Source organism: Ambystoma mexicanum, chromosome 8 (genome assembly GCF_040938575.1).
Source record: "Ambystoma mexicanum isolate Mex_15411 chromosome 8, UKY_AmexF1_1, whole genome shotgun sequence".
Taxonomy (NCBI): domain Eukaryota; kingdom Metazoa; phylum Chordata; class Amphibia; order Caudata; family Ambystomatidae; genus Ambystoma; species Ambystoma mexicanum.
The window spans coordinates 860,399,775-860,420,976 of record NC_090929.1 but is presented as its reverse complement, the minus strand read 5'-3'; the positions used below and the strand labels follow the sequence as shown (position 1 = coordinate 860,420,976).

The following is a 21,202-nucleotide window of genomic DNA, read 5'->3' as shown; positions in this document are numbered from 1 at the left end:
CTTTGTCTGGGAAGTTGAAGTATGGGGCAATCCTCTTCGGAGTCTTTAGTGTGAAGGAACTTTCAGTCACAGCAGCCCCTATTTGGAATTTCATGGTTAACCTGTCAGTCAAAAGGGTATCTAGATGTTTCACTGGGTAGGATAATGAGGTGCACTGACCTAGTTGTGGTGGTCAGATATTGCGAGGCCACCCCTCGGCGGAATTCACAACAACCGTAGTTTCTGTCTTTATGGGATTCATTTTTAGGGGTTTGCCTGCATCCATTTATGCAGAGAAATTAGACAGCTGGAGAAGATAGCGTATTCTATATTGTTAGTCGTTTCTAAACTAAAAATCAATTGAGTGTTTTAGACATAATTGTGCACCGAGACCCCAAAACCTTTGCTTAAAAAAAGTTGGCGTCCTGCCCCATATGTTCAGGGCTAAGATGGTGGGAAGGGGGTTCCAGTTTTCAGAGAGAATAGTTTTACTTAGCATCGTCCAGCTTTATTTGTAATACTGAGTCCTAAAACACCTCTGATGGCCTGTCTGTCTTCGTCTTACTGATAGATTTGATCCATCAGCTATGGTTTTTGGATACCGAAGCTTGAGCCTCATTACTCCATCTTCACGGGTTGAGTATGGAGTCGTGGGTAAGGATTCTTCTTGGTCTGTGTGGACTTGTCACAATAGGACTGGTTTCACAGGGTCCTAGCCATGATTGGCCGCGGGTAGTGGTCGAAAGGGTTTGCAGTGGTGGCAGTGAGTCTTCTGATCAGAGGGTTCCGGTCACAATTCGAAGAAGACTTCTGATGGCATGGCTCTGTCGACTTAAATATGCAGAGCCATACAAATGCGCCAGAGGAAGCTGCAGGAGCAAGGCGCTAATTAGTTGCGAGGTTCTGGTCTTGTGTTATAATCGTGGGGCGGTTAAAGTTTCTTGTAATGTTCTGCCTGAGGGGGAAGCATAGAAATGGGTTCCATTGTTTCTACTCTTACTCTTTTAGTATGTTTTTAATATAGGGGAGTGTTATATATGCATTTAGTTTTATTCGCAACGTGGCACAGAAGACAGTAGCTTTTGATACATTCCTTTTGAACACAAATATGTGCATAATTGTATTGTTGATAATTATTTTTAGGAATAAGTGTGCATAACATTTTGTGATTGTTGTTGCTTTTATGGATGCATTTATCCGAATAAAGTTTGATTGATTGGTTGGTTGAAAAAGCACCACACCCTTTGGGACACCAGAGGTTAGTGGAAGAGATGCTGGAATGGGAAGGTGGACGTGCAATCAGTTGTCGGCCACTCACCAAACCCAACCCCTTCAGCACCTCCTCCCTAGTTCCAATTCCCACTAGCCTTTTTCGCAATATTAAATGGGTGACTGTACCAAATGCGTTGGACAGACCTGGGAGCACCTATGCTCAGGTTCCCCCCCTGGTCAGGAGCATGTCTTGAAAGTAGAAAACTAAACTTATTGTTCACACCCTCTTCATGCATGGCCACATGTTCCCTCGCTCGCTTGAATCTTGAGGCTGCTTCCTGTGCTGCTTATGCATAAAAAAAGATCAACCCAATAAGGTGTTGGGAGGCATGCTACAATAAATATGGAGAGCTGGCATTGATGGTGTTTCATCGGTGGGCAAATAAATCACTCTCTCCCCCAGCCAACCTCCATGACGTCCCTGCACAAGACTGTAGATTCATGTACATGTGAGTGGCAACATATACATTAAGTGAATTGCATGTTTCGCAGCCCTATGTCCTTTCACAAGGCCAGCAACAGAGATACACATCACTCACTTTCTGGATTTCAGTCTGCCAGCCATCCTGCTGCTGGAGCATTTCCAGGGCCCTCTGCCGAGTGGCTTCTCCTTGGTTCACATAGAAGAGCTCTGTGAGGGAATACTTCATGCTCACAGAAGAGGGCGGGGCTTTGTCCAATCCTGAGGCATTAAACACAGATCACCTTGCCATCAGTGAGTAACAGTTGTATTGTTTGTTGTTTCTTCAGACTTTAGAACTCACATTGCTATTTCAATGCAACAAAAATATATTCCGTTTTCAAAGTTTGTTGAGCTAATCATCAGCTGTTTTTTGTAAGTTAACAGTGGATAAGAATTATATTCAGCACTAACCAATGGCAGGATGCAGAGGCGTGGTGGAAGTTAAGCTGTTTTGTTTTCATGTGCAAACCCATGTATATACTCACTCATTGACCCCCTCACTCATTAACCACTCACTCGCCCACTTGCTAATCACTCACTCACCAAGTCACTCAGTGATACCCTAGCTAACTTACCCAAGCACATATTCATGTATTAATTCACTGACCCCTCTCACACACTTACAAAACTCAATCACCATCCCAGCCATCCTGCCAAGTAGTCATTCACACTCATGCACCTATCCACTCACTTAATGCCCCGCTCACTCAATTTCCCGCGTAGACCTTAATGCATGCATACGCTAAGTCCTGCACAGTGCAGATGATTGGTGCAGCAAAACGTGGACAATCGGAGCACCCACCAATGAGGTTCTTACCAATGTTTCTCCGAAGCATCCTGTGAAGGTAGTCAGGGACCCTTGCGAAGAGGCTGTGAGAGCCGTTCACCATGAGCCTGGTCAAGTCATGTCCAATGGCAGCCACAGCGGTCCGCTTCAAACCTGCGCAAAGAGGGAATACTGTCAACTTCGTCGTAACCTTTTGCACTTGTGCAATGAGCTGATTAATCCGAGTCGCCAATTTTTCGATCACGTGCTCGGTCTACAACAGGTCACGGCAGGCTGTCCAATTTGTGTGTATTGGCAAAGAACATAGACTGCAGCATTACTGGTGGCTGTTGCCATATCAGCAAGTGCCTTATTTCTCCATCTTCTAATGACAGTTCTGGTTTACCTTCTAATTCTAAGCAAAACTAATGTTCATATATTTCTGAAATCTGCTTGAAAGAAGGACATTATAAACGTTTTTTTTTTTAAAACAAATGTATGTGAATGTATGTTTATGTGACTATCTTCAAACTCATCCAGGGGAGTTGTCTAGTGGCGAATTTTCAACCACATCCTAGGGACTGGTGGGGGTTGACGGTGACATCACAGGACTCTTGACCAATAGCTCTCTAGGAAGTGACATGACATGTCACATTGTCATTGAGCCTGAAGAGCCGGAATGATATGTCTCATGGCAATCTTGTTTCACAACTCAAGGCTGGAGAAGTAAATAAGCAATGATAACTGCCATACAATGATCTATAAGCAACAATAAATCATATGCATTTTTTATAGCTTGGTACCAATAAATAATAATATTTATAATAATGGTAATATCATGGCCGTTATTATTACCCACATGTATTATCTATTGTATGGTCCTTTTCTTGGCTACATAGTATGAGATTATAAACTGTATCTGTGAAATTGGTTTTTATGGGCAGTGATGCAGAAACAGCTGATGATGATGTTACCCGCATCAAGGACACACACTCTGAAGGATGGGAAGCTGTGTTTGCCAGCCAAGGCTCCACCATGCCAAGGCTTGCCCAGTGTCAGAGGCAAACTCTTATCCATGAGCGAGCCACACGCTGGGGGTATCTGACAAAAAAACGCAGATCTGATTTAATTTAACACCCCCCGCCGCCCCTCCCCCACCGAAATGATCAGATTTACTTTATCGTGTACCATGTTATTCAAAACTCTCTGCTTTACCCACAAAGTGTACCCCAGAGAAAGTGATACCTGCTTTAAAATCCTCTGCAACAACTCCTCACCACCTCGGAATGACCAATGTGAGGGGGCGTAGCTGCAAACAACGCCCAGATCCGTGGCATGAGGGGTGCCGAGTGGGCTGGTGGGCGAACATACGAACGCCCTGGGACCCGAGCCACAACAGCTGACTTCAGCCGGAAAGTAGACACCGAAAGAAGAAACCTCCATCCGGGATTGCACTGCTACTGCTGAGCAGGCCCTGGTCATTTCTTACAAACCTCCCACCTGTGCCTCATAACAATGCCTTTTATCCAACCTTTTATCCGAAGCACTTTACACAGAACATTGTATATACAATAATTATTCCCCAATCGAAAATTGGCATTCATTTCACGGGCATCGGAAGGATGAAAGGCTGGGTGTATCTTGCTGGGATTCACATGCAGATCGCAGCAGCAGGCGCTTAATCCGCTCAGCTATTTTACCAGCATAATGAGAGTAGAAGAGATGCTTCAGGGGAATACCAAACCTCCACAGTTGAATGTACACAGTAGTGAGATATTACCTCACTGCCTAACTATGACCTATGCTCTAACTTCCAAACTAACGTATGACAATCCTAAAATACGGGAAATCAAGCTAGCATCCCCGTTTGCGACTCTACCGGCTCATTTGAAATGTGTCAGAAAAGACACAGATGGGGAAAAACGGGCAGTGATAAGCTCCACCTGCTCTTGCTCATCGGTGTCATTCTCACCTGGATTGCCCTGTTGAAGCAGGACTCTGGACATGTCCTCGCTGGGGAGGGGGCTGTGGGGGTGTAGGGTCTTCAGCTTCTTAGCAGGCGGAACTGTTACCAGCTGCTAATTGAAGCTGAAGAAAGCAAGCAGACTCCATAGAAAATCATTCTAAAGGCAGCCGCCATGCGTGTATTGGCAGCAGACATTAACGCTTTGTTTCTTTTTGCACGGTAAAGGTAATGCAAATCGACAAGCCACCCGGATTCCTGTGCCTTATTACCACCAGTCCAGAAAATGATCACAATGCTCCAGCGAGTGCAGCGGATGTAGTCACTTATGCCACCCTTTCTGTGGTATTCATGGCCCATTTAAAACTAGCCTCTAAGTGTGCTGCATAAACCAACAGTAGGCCTTCTTCTTCTTCTTCTTCTTCTTAATTACCGAATGCGTGGGCGGACACACGCAGACGCTTCGCCATCCAATAGGATGATGTGCACCAACCCACCAATCAACACATAGCCCACATAAACTCACAACTCCTCCCACCGGCCGTCTGTCTCACAAAATCCAACAACACACTGCTCCTCCTCCTGCCTCTCACCCCGTCACTTCCCAGCAAAGCCTTCCCACTCATCTCAGCCACACCCTGCGCAGACAACCGAACCCTCATCAATTCTCTCTCCACAACATGTCTCTCACACCTAAGCAAAAAATGTGCCACAGTCTCAGGCACCCCACGCACTGCACAGTCCCTTGACTCACGCTTCCCCACTCGATGCAGACAGTCATTCAGCCCCACATGCCCTATCCCCAACTGATTCAGCATCACCTCCTCCCCCCTCCTCCATTCCAGACTTCCCGCGTCCACCTTCACCGACACTTTCCCACAGACACCAAACATCCACCTGCCCTTCACCCCACTCACCCACCTCTCCTGCCACTCATCCATGACCCGTCTCACCACCACAGCCTTCACCTCATCCACACTCAAAGGCAACCTCACATCAACCGTTCCCCTCCTCAGACCTTCACCAGCCGCCAGATCCACCAACTCATTACCCAAAATGCCACTGTGAATGGGGACCCACGCCAACTCCAAATCCTGAGAGCGGGAATCAGGATACCCCTCATTAATATTCACGAGGAACATTTGCATAGAAAGATTCTATATGTATGCATTTTTTTACATGAATATTAATGAGGATACCCAGAAAACCTGTCAAGATTCTGGCTATGGAGGCCTGGAATTGGACAACCCTGGCATAAAGCAACCAGAACCGATGTTCATTTCAAAGAAAGAAAAATGAGTGGCAGCCAGGGAAGTCACCGGAAAAATTGTGGGGATACACTAAAAAATACATCAACAGCAAAAAACAAAACAACCAAAGACTGCAGTGGCAGTATACTATTGAAAACAATTGACATATAATACCTTTCTGAATAGTCCACAGCCTATTTGTGTTTCATTTATGCTTTTCCCACAGCATCACACTGTGGCCTAGGGATGGCATAAGGCATGGTCCTCTTTCACTCAACAATCCTGGCACATCACATAGCTCTCAACTCACACGCTTATGGCAGCTCGTGAACAGCTGACTCACCCGCCAAGCCTCCTGCCCATGGGCATCTCACCCGCCAAAAAACAAAATCGGGTGTTTTCATCCGCCTCTGAGACACAAATGGTTGAGAGCTATGACATCATGACTTAGGCTAAAGGGGTTCATGACCCTCCACATATTCCCTCCCATTAAAGTGCCACGTTGGATGTGCTTTGTTGACGAATGCTTTGGTGGGTGTGTGGAATGCACAGGGCAGGACATGGGCATGAACTAGTCACATGGTAGCGCACTTCCTAATAATAACGCCACTTCAATCACATCTGTGACATTTTTAGACACAGGTAGGCTGCTGTGTTTGTGTTTGTGCCAGGAGATGCCGCACCAACACCAGCATGAACCTGGCACTACAGTGTAGTTTTCCAACACTGATAATATTTGCATTGCTCTTAAGAAAAGGATCAGTGACGGCTCCTTTAATTCCCCTTGTCATGATTTTAGAGGGAATCGCACAGGAATGGAGACTGCGCTTTCTGGGCAGCCTCTAAAAGAAACCACCCGCCTACATAGGGCAAGAACCGCGCGGGGAGCAGATGCGTCTCTGCGGAGGCCAGAGTGGTGAGGTTGGTTTGGGGAAGTGGGGTGTGGGGTTTGGGGTATGTATACTTCTGGTGGGGGAGGAGTGGGGAGGTGGCGTATGGGTATTCACCGCCCCCCATTTAAGCCCAATAGGGAGGGCAAGACGTGACTGGATGGCAGAAAGGGGGAGGGGCGTACAGGCGGAGTCATATTCCATGCCGGTTTGGGAGTGGTGAAACACCTCAATCACAGCATAGTCATGCCCTTTGGAGTCCGGCCCGTGTGGTGCTGCCCCTTTAAGGGAATAGCCCGCGGCAGAGTGACGTAGCACTCTGCTGCGTGCCCTATAAATAAAAGGGGCATTCCCGGCCGCGTCAGTGTGCGACCGGGGAGCCGGAGCCTGACGCATGTCTCCGTTTGAGTCTCTACTGCAGCGGGGGGGCCCAGGGCTCACAGAAGAACGCAGTGGGGGGCAGGGATTCCCCCACAACAGCCTGTGGTGGCTAAAAGAGCTATTTTTTTAAAGCAGGTTCCAATGAGCGGAATAAAGACCACCTCTCCTCCCCCGCCCCCAAACGGTCTCCGGGAGCCCTCAGCCTTCCCAAGATGGGTGATCCGCCCCCCTGTGGCCAGCGTATTCTTTTCAATAGCCCAGACTGCGCACAGTTGATGAAGAGTCACGTGTTGCCTGCAACGTGCTGATGGAATCCACCAGCTTTACACATTTGCGTTTATGCAAAATCCCACTAGCAGTGCACGTTTTATTAAAAAATGTCCATACTTTCGGGAATTGTAACTAGTAAAAATGACACAATTCTGCGGCAAAATTCTACCATGAAAACTATAAATCTTTCCTCGCGTGCGTCAAGTGCAACGGAACACGTGCTGGGAAAAGGGACGATTCTGCTGTTGGTGATAACTGGTAAATACTACTGGTTGTGGAATCCTGCCAATTTGGAGGTCAACTTAAATATATGCTCCACTAGATTTCTTCAGATTCGTCACAGATTCGGTGCCAATGTTAACATTACCATCCTCACAGAAAAATAAGACGTCTTAAAATAGTGGAAATTACCACTGCAAACAAGGACAGCTGTGTACTGGTCTTAAAGAATGTCTTACTCGTTAGGCGCTTCCACGAAATATAGTGTGTTATGGAGTCAAGAAAGACACCTGTGACCATGAGGATGTGTTATTGTTGCCAGAAGACCTGTCCATGCTTCAGAATGTGTTTGTCATGGTACATTTTTGCGGCAGAATTATGTCATTCTTACCACGGTTATAATTTAGAGTGACCACACGTTCCGGATTTGCCAGGACTGTCCCAGTTTTTGGTGCCCTGTCCCCCTTTCTCATTGGAAACTGCAGTGGTCCCGTTTTTTTGTAGTAGGTCTTGATAGCTGGCAAGCAGGAATGCACAATCTCGCACAATCTCGCACAGAAGAAATGCTGCATTTTACAATTTAAGACAGTATCAGTATCATCATCAATAACTTTATTCGGACAAAAGGCCATCAAAGTGCATCCTGACATATACATTAGATAAACATGCAAAGACAAATTACATCAAAATATCAAAACAAAAACAAAAGAAAAGTACAGATGACCAGCCCAAGTCGGGATTACACGCAATCATTTACGTTTAACCCCCTTCCTCATTAGCCCAAAGGGATAAGATTCGGGCCAGTAAGAGGGGTTTTAACTGAGGAATAACCCCAACTGCCAGCAACAGTTTGTAAAGGACGGGAACTTGACAAGATCCCACCCTGTGTCTCCCCATCAACCCACCCAGTTCTTCCCAAGATCCCCTTGGACACTCTGTGATCCCAGAGGACCAACTTCACCATGTTGTGGGAGTTCGAGCCCTTGTCACAGATTCTAGAGCATCCAACCATAGATTCTCTGGTGACAAACGTACAACCTCTCACCGACCGCAACCAATGCAGGCACTTATTCCGTAAAGCGTCTGTGGGTTCAGGCTTAGACTCTGAGTTTTGGTACCCTGTGCAAAAAGATTGTTACTGGGGCGGACCCCTAGAGTGTGGCCCTGGTATGTTCCCTTTGTGATGCCACATGTGTTGGCCTGAGGTGGTTGAATCTTGGCCTACTAGAGGGAGTCGTGAATCTTGCTTCACAATTGAGGAAAACAATGGCTTGTCAGGAAGTGCAGTAATACGGTTCCGGGGCTTATTTCTATTATCCACAGTAGCTGGTGTAGAGGACAGTCTGTTGTGAGCCCTACAGTGAGACGCGGCATAAACATCTGAGGGTGAGTTCCTGGAGTCCTGATCCTGCGGATGCCCCAGGAGGGGGTTTAGTGGACCTTTGGCCATTTGGGGAAAAGTGACAGCATCCTCCTGTGCCCTTTTGCCTCCTTCCCCCTGACTATTAGCTAGGGCCAGGAGTAGGTTCTTAATAGCTGTCAGTTCGGCCAGCACCTCCATGAGCACTGAGTTGCACTTGCACCTCCCAATGGGGCAGATATTATCAGTTTTTCCCGGGCAGGGCTGGGCTCTGCTGCCCGGCATGTAGGATGATGAGCTCTGAGTGGGGACAGACAGAGAAAGGAGTTTCCCCCAGTGCTGATAGAGGGGAATTGCTCCCTCCATACACAACTTGAAGAGCCCAAGGCCCCCAAAACCGTGAGAGCTGAATTAGCAACACCAGACACGCCATCCTCTGTATCCATGTGGGAAGGGACTTCAGTGCATATGTGATGAACCGCCAGTGTACCAGAAGTCAATAGAGGATCGGGTACCGCAGTGGGGGGCTCTGAAGTGACATCAGAAGGTTGGGTGCCTCTTTCCAGACTCTCCGGAGGCAAAATCCCCAGCACTGTGGCTTTTTGATTTTGCAAGTCCACGGCAGACGGAGTCCAGCGGTGAATTCAGAATGGGAACAGCCAAAGGGTCAGCCACAGGCTTAGGGGGGTCAGGGGTATGGTCTCGTGGGTCAACAGGAAAGATTAGGGGATGAGGGGGTCCAGCATTACCCCTTTTCTTGACACCGTAAGGCCCAGTGGGTGTATTTACAATACAGGCTATTTTCAGCTACTTCAGTGGTCCGGATTGGTGGCATTGCCTCTTCATGGACAGTACCTTACGCTGAGATTTAGGGACAGGAGGGACTTGTGTGTCCACAATAGCAGGGCAAAACAGGAATGGAGGCAGGGGAGAGTCAAGAGGGGGCTCCATGTTGGCAACAGGCAACAGGCAATTCCAGTCAGTTCCACAGCCAAATGTAACAGGGGGAAGAGGGAGGGTCAATGCAATGACAAAAAGCGTGGCAGACTTAGGGGGCCCACCTCCATACAAGCCAAGCCTATCACCTCTGACTTCAGTACTTGTCCACAGGGTGCCTCACTCTTCCGCGCCGAACACCTGCGGCGTCAAACACAGCGCCCTTGTCCCGCCGCAGGCTTCACCGCTGCGGGGTCAGGGCCGGTGCTTTGAGTTCAAGAAGGCAGGGCCTCCCACCACCAACAGCGAGGACAGACCCAGAAAGGGTCTCTGGAAGCAGACAAACATTGCGCCATTGCCCCGCCGCGGGCTTCACTGCTGCGGGGTCGGGCCGGTGCTTTGAGTCTAAGGGGCGGGGCCTTAAGATAGTGTTAGTTTGTGATACATTAATTATAATATGTGTTTCTTTGAACAATAACACTTAAACCCTGTTCTCCTCCAAACTCTACTGAAGTATAGTGCCCTGAGAGCCACTTTCAAGAGTTGGTCCTACTTTGATGTTAGTTGCCCTGTCCCGGTTTTTTGCTTTAAAAATTTGGTCACCCTGTTGTAATTCCTGAAATCATGGAAACTTGTGAATAAAACGTGCGCTGTTAGTCAGTGGTTGAAATGGAAACATTTCATTTAAAGGGGAATCCAACAAGGACGGGAGGTGGCAGTTGAACTCTGTTTAAAGGAAATGTTTAAAACAATAGTTTAAAAATGGGGCAATTTCTTCCATGCTGCTTATTTCCAAACCCCCACACTGTCATGCATTAAAACTGCTTGTTGATCGTATGACTTTTTGTAATTTCTTATAAAAAAAACAAATGCTATAAAATGTGTTTGGCCAGGGCATGGGTTAGGCTGGTCTCTTGGTCATATTCAGGGCAGAGGTGGGATTATTTCAGCCCCTGCTTTGAAAATCAGAAGTTGGCACCCATCAACCCATTGTTTAATTTCCTAATAATTGTCAGCACAACAGAAGCATTTATTTGTAATTAAGCCGTTTAAGCATTTAACATCTTTACACATATGATCTGTGATAAAATACAAAGGAAGGGGCACAAAAATCACAGGGTATTTATGTGGTAGTCCGACAAAAAAAAAGAAACGTTTCAAAGAAAACAAGTGAATGCAAGTTTAAGCAGCATTTTTGGGTTTGGAAATTAAGATGCATGCACATTTGGAAAACAATAGTATGCCCAGCATGTAGAAAGCCTACTTTGAACCGTGATGGGTCTCACCCCAGTGATCGTCATGGCACATTAATTCGTGTGGTGTCCCTATCAGGTCAGAAGAAAGAAACAGGCTCGGCAAAGAAGGACTGCAAATGCACAAATGACATCTGGGGAAAGGAGCAGAGAGCAGATTAGATGGTGCTCGGTAAAGGCTTGTCAGGGCTAGATCCGGGGAGAGAGCTGATGCCGGATCTCGGACCCGGCAAGAGTGGGTCCACTGAACAGCACCGCTGCTAGTGGTATTTTAATCACCAGCAGAATTTAACACAAATGGTAATTCATTACTGCTGGTTGTAATGCGCTGATACCACAATCACCACCAGGGCCAGTGGGCCGGTGCTAGCCGTGGCCAAGCCCCAGCAGTCTCCAGGAAGGGCTCCCGAGCCAGGGCCCTGCTGGGGCTGGCAGGGGCCCTAACGGGGCTAGCCGGGGCTCACCCCGAATAGCCCCAACCATGCCGGCACGTCAGGTAGCTGTATAGCCAAAGCGCTGCACAGTTACACAGGGTGCCTGCAGGTGTCAGCACTTTGTAAGTACTGACATTTGCAGACAGCCAGTGTAACCATGGCTTCTGCTACACGTCTGATAGATGACTCTGAACTCTGAAACAGGAGGAGAGCTTGAGGGCCCAGTCTCTCCTTTTGTTTCAGAGTAAAAAGTTAACATACAGCACGTTTGAAACGAGGCTTCATGATGCATGATGACTCTTTACTCAGAAACAAAAGGAGAGACTGGGCCCTCCTCCTGATTCAGAGTACAGAGTCATCACGCAGCAGGCAGACCTTTTATTCCAAGAGCTTCTGGTTTTCAACCACGACGACGCCTTGAATGAAAGGGCTGCCTGCTGCGTGTGAGAGCTGGTGCACACTGGTGTCACACCTTTGGCCCTTAGGGCTGGTCGCACCAAAGGTAATGGCAGTGCGTTCGAGCTCACCTGCTATCACCAGCCCCCCTGCCATCCATTGGCAAGGTGGAGCTCTCGTCAGTGGGCATGGCCTAAGTACACACATAACTAGGCCACGCTCCCTTTAGCATCCCACTTAATCCAATTATCACCACCGTAGCGAGTAGCAATAATGGTGGAGTGGTAATTCCTCACACGCTGTGCTGGAATGAGGCCCAGTGTGCCTTTGGGGTTGAAGAATGGGCCATTTGTACATTGGTTCATGCATTAATGTGCCACATTAAAGTAGCACATCCAGTGTTCCAAGTGACAATAATGAGTGGAACAGGGAGGACACCTGTTTTGTATCGGGGAGGAAGTATAGCTAAGGGGCAACGTGTTTGTCTTGGAAGCAAGACAACGCAGGCCAACAGAGTTTCGAATCCCAATCCCGTGCTTAGAAACCACTCATTAGTATTAAGCGTGTTATAAAAGAACAAGTATTACTATATTCAGGGTCTGCAAATGTTTGCTCTCTAGATGTTTTTGACAACTCTATCAGCCAGCATAGCGAATGGTGAGGGATCATGGGAGTTGTAGTCCAAAACATCTGGAGAGCCACAGGATGTGGACGACTATGAATGTGCCCCACACTTTCATTTGGGGAACATTGGATGGCATGTAAAGAACACACAGGGACTGAAATTAGAAATTAAATGACACTGTGGATGTCTGAAATGTAGTTAAATGAATGTCCAATATGACAAGCAATTGTGATGGCACACTTGCAACAATGCATCTGTAACACTGGGTGCTTGATTTTGAAACAGAAGGTTAATGACCATTACATGGTATGCTTTTAAAAGAGACCAGAACACGTCTTCTCTGATATCTGGGAGTAGATGCCTGTTCATGCATTTGAAATAAAATGTTCTCCCTCAAAAATGGAAAAATGCCCTCTCGTTATGCTGCGCTTCATGGCTTTGAGTGGTATGATATGAGCAGGGCTGGTCATTGGGCCGGCTCTTGCCGGATCCGTGATCCAACACCAGATGTGTAGCCATATCTCGGGATCCGGCTAGAGTCAGCCGCCCAAACCACTGCTCTGCGCTGGGGAGAAGGGAAAGAAAAAGCGGGAAAAAAGTGCCCGTGACCAAACTGTCACTTCCTCTGGTGACCCCATGCAAGAGGCCACAAGCGCAAGTTACAGTCCTCAGCCAGGACCCAGTCCTCCACCAAGACCCTATTTATTTATTTATTTATGCAATGTTTGTCAGATACATGGGGCCTCATTACGACTTTGGAGGTAGCCATGGTGCTATAAGCGCCATGGCTGCTTCCAAAATCGTGTCCGGGTTCCCTGAATGGGGAATTACCGGGCCATTCCGAGTTTGGAGGGCCCGGTAATCCTCCTTCAGGGAACCCGGGCCCGGTCCTTCCCCATTCCTATTTGAGCCCTGATAGGGCTCAATGGGAATGGGGAGGTAGCTAACAATGGGCCCACTCATAATGGGCCCGTTGTTAGCTCCCTGGTTCCCTCGCGGGACCCGCTCTGTATGTCTGGATAAACCAGACGTCCATAGCGGGTCCAGCAAGGGAACCTCGTAATAGTGCGGAGTGGGTTTAGCGGCGCCGGCACCATTACCAGCGCCGTTAAACCCTTTCCGCACATCTCATAATGAGGCCCTTGGACTCGGATTAGTTATTTATGCAATGTTTGCCAGATACCTGTATCCGACAAACATTGCATAAATAAATATACAGGTATCCGACCAACACTGCATGAATGAATACGCCTATTAACATCACACACGATGCAGCCACCCAACTGCTTTCAGAGGGGAGCTGCAGGAGCTGTGCCAGGTGTGGTTCAAGTAAAAGAAAACGTTGCTTATGGCGAACAGAAATCACCCTGTTTGAATAGTACCCAAGGAATTTTGTTTTTTTATAAAATAGGATGCAAATTGTGCATTTTTAAGAATATCGGAGGTCAACTTCCAGCTCTGCCCCCCTTAACCCTGCCTCCTCGGGCACCGACCCCCCCCCCAAACTCTGCCCCCACCCTGGGCCTTTGTGGGATCCCCCACCAATGTTTTTCTATTTCCACCACTGGTTATAAGCACCACAGGGTTGGTATTAAACAAACACTCGGGGGGCCTAGGACGTTAAATTACAAACATCCCGAGGATCAGGGTGGCATTCTATTTTTATGGCTGTGCCAAATGCCTAGCGAAAGTCAATCACCGGCATTCAAATACTGCAGTGGTCGGAAGGCCTCTGTCGCAGGTTGGTCCACGTGCTGTGTTAGGAACGTACAGGACGTGGGTGTGTCTGACACGTGACTCGTTCATTGCCCCTTCTTTCCTTGGCAACACGTGACTTGGCTCCCATCGAATGGGGCTTGGGCACTTGGCAGATACGTGGGGGAGGGAGAAGTGGTTTAGTACGTTGCTTCGTTTGGAACTAGAAAAGTGTCCAGGCCTGACATACCCACTTGCCAACAGTGTGTGATCCTGTGCAAATATCTCAATTTCCATTATACCTCAGGTGGGATGTGTACCAAAATGTGGTGAACGTATTACTGCTTGTGGGTATTGGGAAACATTGTGATGTTATTGTACCGTCCATTTAATTACAGCAAGGAGATAAATACCTCCAGAAGTATTTCTAGGGAACTCTGCTGTAATATAGGGCGGATTTTCATTCTGGAAATCTGCAAATCTTTACTTCCACCCTAGAGGTGGAAGAACAAATTATGTAAAACACAGTTTTAAAGTTTTTTAACTGTATGGAAAGAAACATATGTGCTTCCTTTTAATACAGGAAAAAATAGGATCATGGGGACATTATAAGGGGGTGGGAAACTCTCCATCTCTGATGCCCCATCTAATCACCACGCCCATGTAATCATAATGGTAGTGTTTATTTTTTAAAGCGCCTATACGCAAGGCAAGTGTTTCAAAGCGCTCAAGGAAGGTGGGAACAGGGGGAAAAAACAGTCATTCAGAGCTCTTGAAATTCTGAATGCTAAAGGTCTGCAGTGTAGATAACAGCAAATAGGTCTGACGACGATTCTGCAATTTTTCCAAGTGCATTGAGGCGCCACCATGCAGTAGGGGCAGGGCTGGACTGCCCCACCGGGACACCGGGACGTCCCCTGGCAGGCCTCTGGACATGGGGCCTCTTTGCCGGCGAGGAAGGATACACTAAAGCGTGCACCTCTGCCTCGCGTGAATCCGCCTGGGTGGTTTTGTGGAATTGGCTGCCCACTTGCTGCCACCACCACGGCACGCTGGCACTGCGGCTGAAAAATGTTTTCTTTCAATCACACCTGCGCGTGAGGGCCAGAGCCTGGGCACTGGCCGGAGCAGAAACCGCACGTGCCCACTGTCCTGGACATACATTGCGCAGCAGCACAGGTCAGGTGCAGGGCAGGCAGTGTCAAGGGCTTGGTGCGTGTCACTGGCAGGGCAGCGGTGGTGAGGACTTCCCTATATGGCATGTGACATGTTAGTGATGTGAAGGTAAGATAGACGGACGCTTGCTTTATTCTACCCAGATATTGTGCATTACAATTAGAACTAAGAATGCTAATTAAATGTCTCCATTAAGTACAAGATTGTATCACTGCATTTATTGGTTCCTGTGCATTCTGCTATCAAGGGCTAAGCCCAGGAGTGAACGGGTTAAGGTTGTAAAGTGCTTTATTTTCCACCCACCATGCTATGGTAGCCTGTGTGATAAACCTGTAATGCTGGAGGTTTTTGCAAACATTTTCTTTCCTGCGCGTTGTGGCTTGCCTCGCACATATATTTGCGCTCAGTCGTTCGCTTGGTTTTCCCTTGGCCAGGTTGGACCAACAAATCAGTGGCTGTTGACTTAGCGCTATACCTCCTCTGTGTTGGTGTTAGACAACCGTGCCAGCATTGTGCTAACTAATGGGGCCGGAAGACTTATTTTTTTTCCACTTTACAAATGCGCGTAAGGAAAAAAAAGTTCAGAGTTGACAATCCAAGCAACAACCACATGTGTCTGTAGCCAAAACGCAGCAACGTTTCTTTCTCTGGTAAGTGTAATCACGTAACCAAATGTATACACCTTATCGAACAAAGTGTGGAATTGTCATCTTGCTGCTGATAAGACATGGACCTTTCATGTTCTTTCTAGGAAACATGGCCTCTCCAAGACTCCAGAATAGCTATCTCAGGAAATACCCAGTGGACAAAAGAAAACCACACAGTCACGAAATGTCTCATTTTAGGGAAATTATACTTCCATGCGTCTTTCACCGTTAACAACCCTGTACTCTGGGAACTTCTTTAAAATGTCAGAAAAGATGCAATCGTGACCCGTGGTATTTTTTGTCCAGGGGTGTGGGGGTACTTCTGACATGAGCACACTTGTTGAACTCAGCAGTGTGTAAAGCAAACAGAGTCTGAAACCCGGTCCTGTGAGCAGTGTTTGCAAACCATGGCTAATGCAGGAGATTTGGCACATGTCATGTCTAATGATTAAGCCGTACTCGTGTGTTTCTGCTCAATGCAAATTGAAAAAAAAAGAACCACCTCATCATGCATAAGCAGTCCAACAGGTTTTCTGTACTATAGGGTAAGTGGGAGCGGAGAGTTCCTTTGGCTGGGATTCTTGTGCACAGGGCACTTCCAGGAGTGGCGATTGTGTGGAGTTTGCTAGTAGTGCTGTTGCTTCTGCTGTCTCTAAAAGTGGAAGCAAGCAACCCCAAATACCAACCCTGACCTATGATTTTCTATCAACAAAAAGCACAATCCCAATACTTTCCAAACTGGTGTAATCCTAACCCAAGCAAAATAAAAGAGGTGATGGCTGGGAGGTTAAGAATTAATTAAACTCTGTCATTGCTCTGGGCAACCCTCCAGATAATTGTTCTTCGTCCGCCAGGCCATTTCAAAAGGGGAAAGACCATATGCAAATCAGGCTTGGCCCCACCCCAAAAGGAGCAGTGCAGCCCTAACTGCTTGGTTACATCCCTTCTGCATGATACCACAAGCATCCCCAAACATGTTTCAGCCTTTTTGTGCCTCATCAGTGAGAAGTAGCTTCGGTCTCTAGGCCCAGCAGGCATGGGACCCACGTCTGGGCATACCCTTCCCACTCGAGGTAAACTAAGAAAAACAAATGAGGTGATGGCTGGAAGGTCTCAAATCAATCTTAACCTATGGTATTGCTCTCATAATTCAAACTGCCCGCATTATGGATTTTGAGAGCATACCAAATATTTCTAAAGGTTGCTTTGAGGGTTGTGGTATGAGGACGGCTCCCCACTCAAAACAATGTTCAGAAAAATAAAACTTTGCAATTTCTCTGACATAATTTGAAAAATGTTGCCTACAGACCAGTGAGTTTTAGAGACATTACTAAAGAAAGAGTGCATGAAAAATATCCCCTAATGTATTACGGCCACGGTACCCCAGCAATAATGGGCCCATCAGGAGACTCTGTGCCTGGAGGAAACACAACATGCTGGGCAGAAAATTCTTGCAGAACAGAATAAACAAGCATTGGCCATGGCAACAGTTTGGGATTTTGTGTAGGCATGGCAAAGGCACATGCACAGTACTGGCATAGTGGTATTAACTGGCTATTGATGTTAGCAGGTGCAATAGGGTGCAAGTACCTCAGCATGTAACAACAGTGCCTGGTAAAGGCCTAATACGTAGGCAGAAGCTAAAACTGTTGGTTTTGCCAAGGCGTGTTTTTTCAGGACTTCTGGGGAGGACATGCATAGTGCTTATAAATTGAATGGCTGAAGGCAGACCTGGTTATGACATTTTTATTACACCCGTAGCACCTTAACAGCTCCAATTAAGTCATTACCACTATGAAAAGACGACTTTGAAAACACTGGCAATCACTTTCAGTGCAAAATACGATGGTAAGGCTTGATTAAAGAGAGCTCAAAAAATTCCCATGAGGAGGTGTTTTGTGTGGAGAGGGACAGGAACTGGGTGGGAATGGTTGTAGCGATTAGAATAGCCATACACATTCACTGAGTGGGCAAATAGCCAAACAATACCTAGAAGATATGCCCTTTTGTCCTATGTGTACTCTAATGAAATATCCATCCCATGCTCCATTAGGAACACTGAGCACATACTGTCATGAACTCTGAAAAGCAGGGACAGATTCAGTTATGCCCAGTTGGCAAACTAAACACAGATTTCAAATTCTGCAAGAAGCACAGCACAGCAAAGCCAGATGTCATTATGCCCATTTAGCACCACACAGCATATTTCATTTCGATTTGCGTCTCCCCCTGCCCCCTGCAGTAGTATCGGATTCAAGTTAGGACATCAGTGCCAGGATCTATCATAACACTGTAAGGCCAGATAATGCTATGCCCAATTAGTGCAACAGTACCATTATGTGCAGTTAGCACATCAGTCCCAGATTCCATAATGATCAATTAGAAGAGCTGTGCCAGATTACATATTTTTCACAGCAGTGGCAGATAAGTATGACCAGTTACCACTGTAATGCCAGATGCCATTGTTCTAGTTATGAAAGAAAGGTCAGATCCCATTATACCCATTATGCCCAGTTACCTCAGAAAGGCCAAAGTAAACTTGTTTGGTAAAGATTGCCTTATACCTATTTAGCACAGAGGAGCCAGTGATGGGAGAGTCATGTACCTGAACTCAGAGGTGTTGCTAGGTCTGGGAAAGATCCTGGGCTATGCTAATGTCGGAACTGTCGGGAATCGGGGCTAGCTATCCTGTTAGTAGTAGCCCCTGAATTTCTATCCGGGGCTACAAGCAAAAGATCTGGGGCTATAGCCCACTAAGCCCCCCCTCCACCCTTTAGCATCTCCATGCCCACACCGGGTTTACTGGCTACGAGGCTGATGAGAGGCGGTCCAAGACAATACATGGATCATAACTGATCTTCATTCCGTACTGCCTTTGACAACGAGGCTGGGCATGTGTGTTAGTCAGAGGAAACCTAGTGGAGATCGAGGAGGCAGGCAGTGGGTGAGCAGGGAGACAGTGCACTGACTGCAGTAGCTGTGTGTTCCTGCCCAACCACACCCCATCCAGCATTACGCAGCCAGGCTGGGGAGGTGGGCAGCAAGGTTGGACAGGCCTACAGGGAACTCTGGAGAATTCCTGTTAGACGTCTGCACCCTGGGTCTCTTTTGTGTGATAGCTATTTTATGTCCAAATGATCTCATTGGAAAAGGACTGGGGCTTGTAATATGGGGCCACTTTGAAAATAATTTCCAGGGCCTCTTTTCGTTCCCAGTCCACCCCTGAGTACGGGAGACAGGGGGGATGGGTGGACGGTCGTCAGGGCGCGTTCAGATCATTGCAAGTGCAAAGAAGAGTTATGATGGACCCTTTCCTGCATTAAAACATGAACAGTAGTAATGTTATGACCCACTACTTCACACCATCCGTTTCCCATCAAAATAAACGTTAAAAGGGATCGAATAAAAAAATAAAAATATTAATGAAGGCATCCGGTGGTATTTCTGGGATACCGCGTCAGAATTCCAGAAATACTTCTAACGTCACGACTGGCCCATTGGAATATCTATAATTGGGTGGATTTTTGGAAATACTCCCAGTACGGAAGGCAACTACCGCAGATGGTATTTCAAGCAAAAAAATCTGCCCAGGCTGTAATCAAGAGCGTAGAAAATGTTTAAAATAACACTGTACATTTATCAAGTCTGTTCAACTTGCCAAATACTACACGTGATTCTGTTTGCAACCTCCCATTGCTCCCTGGCATTTTATTCGGCCAAAAGATCTGTGCTAAATGTAAAATATAACAGTTTAAAATAATAAAAAAGTGAATTATAAGCTTGATACTTTAACGTGCCACACAAGCACAACCATGGCTTACTGGCCATGCAGCACTTAATGGAAGAGTCGTGCTATTGCTCATAACTTAAAAGATCAGGTGCAGTCAATACCCAACTCAGGGGACTCACTGCGAGCATAGTGGCATAGGTAAACACATGTGGTATTTTAAATACTGGTTGTTGCTAAAATATCACTTCTTCATAAGTGGGGATTGCATAGAGTATGGACTTCATTGGGCACATAGAAAGTACTGCAATCTTTACCCCATGCAATACTTTTCATGCAGCCCCGCTAGACAATGTCCCATGAAATCCCAATACACAAAAAGGTTGTATTTTAAAAACAGAGGCACTTAGAAGATCACATTTTTAATAATGACTCCCATGCCCGTAGGAGGCCCTTAGTGGTACTAATGTCACCGACCGCAAAGGATCAGCAGATCTCTAAGGGATAGCCTGCTGGGCCATTCTGGTAGTGCCACGCGCTGAGAAGCAGCAGGTGCTTTCTCTCCGATATGCGTCCTATTGGGTTATGAAAGAAGCAGAAAAAAAAACCCAGTGGAAAGAAAAGAAAGGCTGAACGTCTCAATAGTGCGTTTTGGATTGCACCCCCTGCCGTGCAGCTTGTATACAGATTTCTGCAGCACACGCATTATCCCACTGAGCTACCCAACGATCTTATTTTGCACCCACCTTTCAGGAGTGGCATATTAGAGGACCGTGACGCGATGGCGCTGTGCATTATGGTGGCTATAACAGGGGGACTGGCGTCTTCCCGGACTGCATAGTTATTGCCACAGCCAGGAGAGAGGGGGTGCAGCCCTACCTGCCATCTTCCGCAGGTGCTGGTGAGAGATCCCGCAGCAGAGTTTCAGCGTGGCGGGCAGCATCCTCTGACAGACTTCAGGCTCTGCAGTGGGCCTGAGTGCTGCCACGTCTCGAGCCACGTCTTTATAGTGATCCCGAAGGACAGCACCTGATGATATGGAGCAGGCGCGCAGATAGGAGCCGAGAGGGAAGCTCATCCAAGGACGTAGGCCGCTGAGAGGCAAGGGTGGCGAGGAGATGGCCCGTGGGAGGGAGGGAGGCGGGGAAGATGGGGGAGCTTGGGCGGTGCACGCGCCTAACAAAACTACAGCTGTTACCCGGCGGGGCTCGTTGATTGCAGCAGGTGTAGATGCCGGGGTTATCTCCAGGAGAAACTCATCTCGCGCCCATTGGCCCGCAACGTGACAGCAGCCCGGGTGTGCTCAGATGCTCCAACTCCTCGGCATGGGCGTAATTTTAGGGTTGGACAGGGGTGTTTGCCCCCCACCCCCCGCCCCAACTTTCATGGCAAACCATGTTGTCCCCATTTATTTGGCTGGGGCACCTTTTCTTCAGATGTCATGTCCACCCCAACATTTTCAGCAAAGTTACTCCACTGCTCCTCAGGCTCTGGAGCTAA

The 21,202-nt window shown here is 47.3% G+C and overlaps 1 protein-coding gene across 1 annotated transcript in view; it reads right to left on the bottom strand.

Moving 5' to 3' along the window:
• LOC138473685 (steroidogenic acute regulatory protein, mitochondrial-like) overlaps positions 1–20,676 on the bottom strand; it is a 41,265-nt gene extending 20,589 nt beyond the window's left edge. Inside the window, exons 1-3 of the mRNA XM_069612185.1 lie at positions 20,582–20,676; positions 2,532–2,654; positions 1,791–1,933 (exon numbers count right to left, since the gene is read on the bottom strand). Coding sequence (XP_069468286.1) covers positions 1,791–1,933; positions 2,532–2,654; positions 20,582–20,645 — 330 coding nt within the window. The 5' untranslated portion in view covers positions 20,646–20,676. The remainder of the gene's footprint in view (positions 1–1,790; positions 1,934–2,531; positions 2,655–20,581) is intronic.
• Between the last annotated feature and the right edge of the window lie 526 nt (positions 20,677–21,202).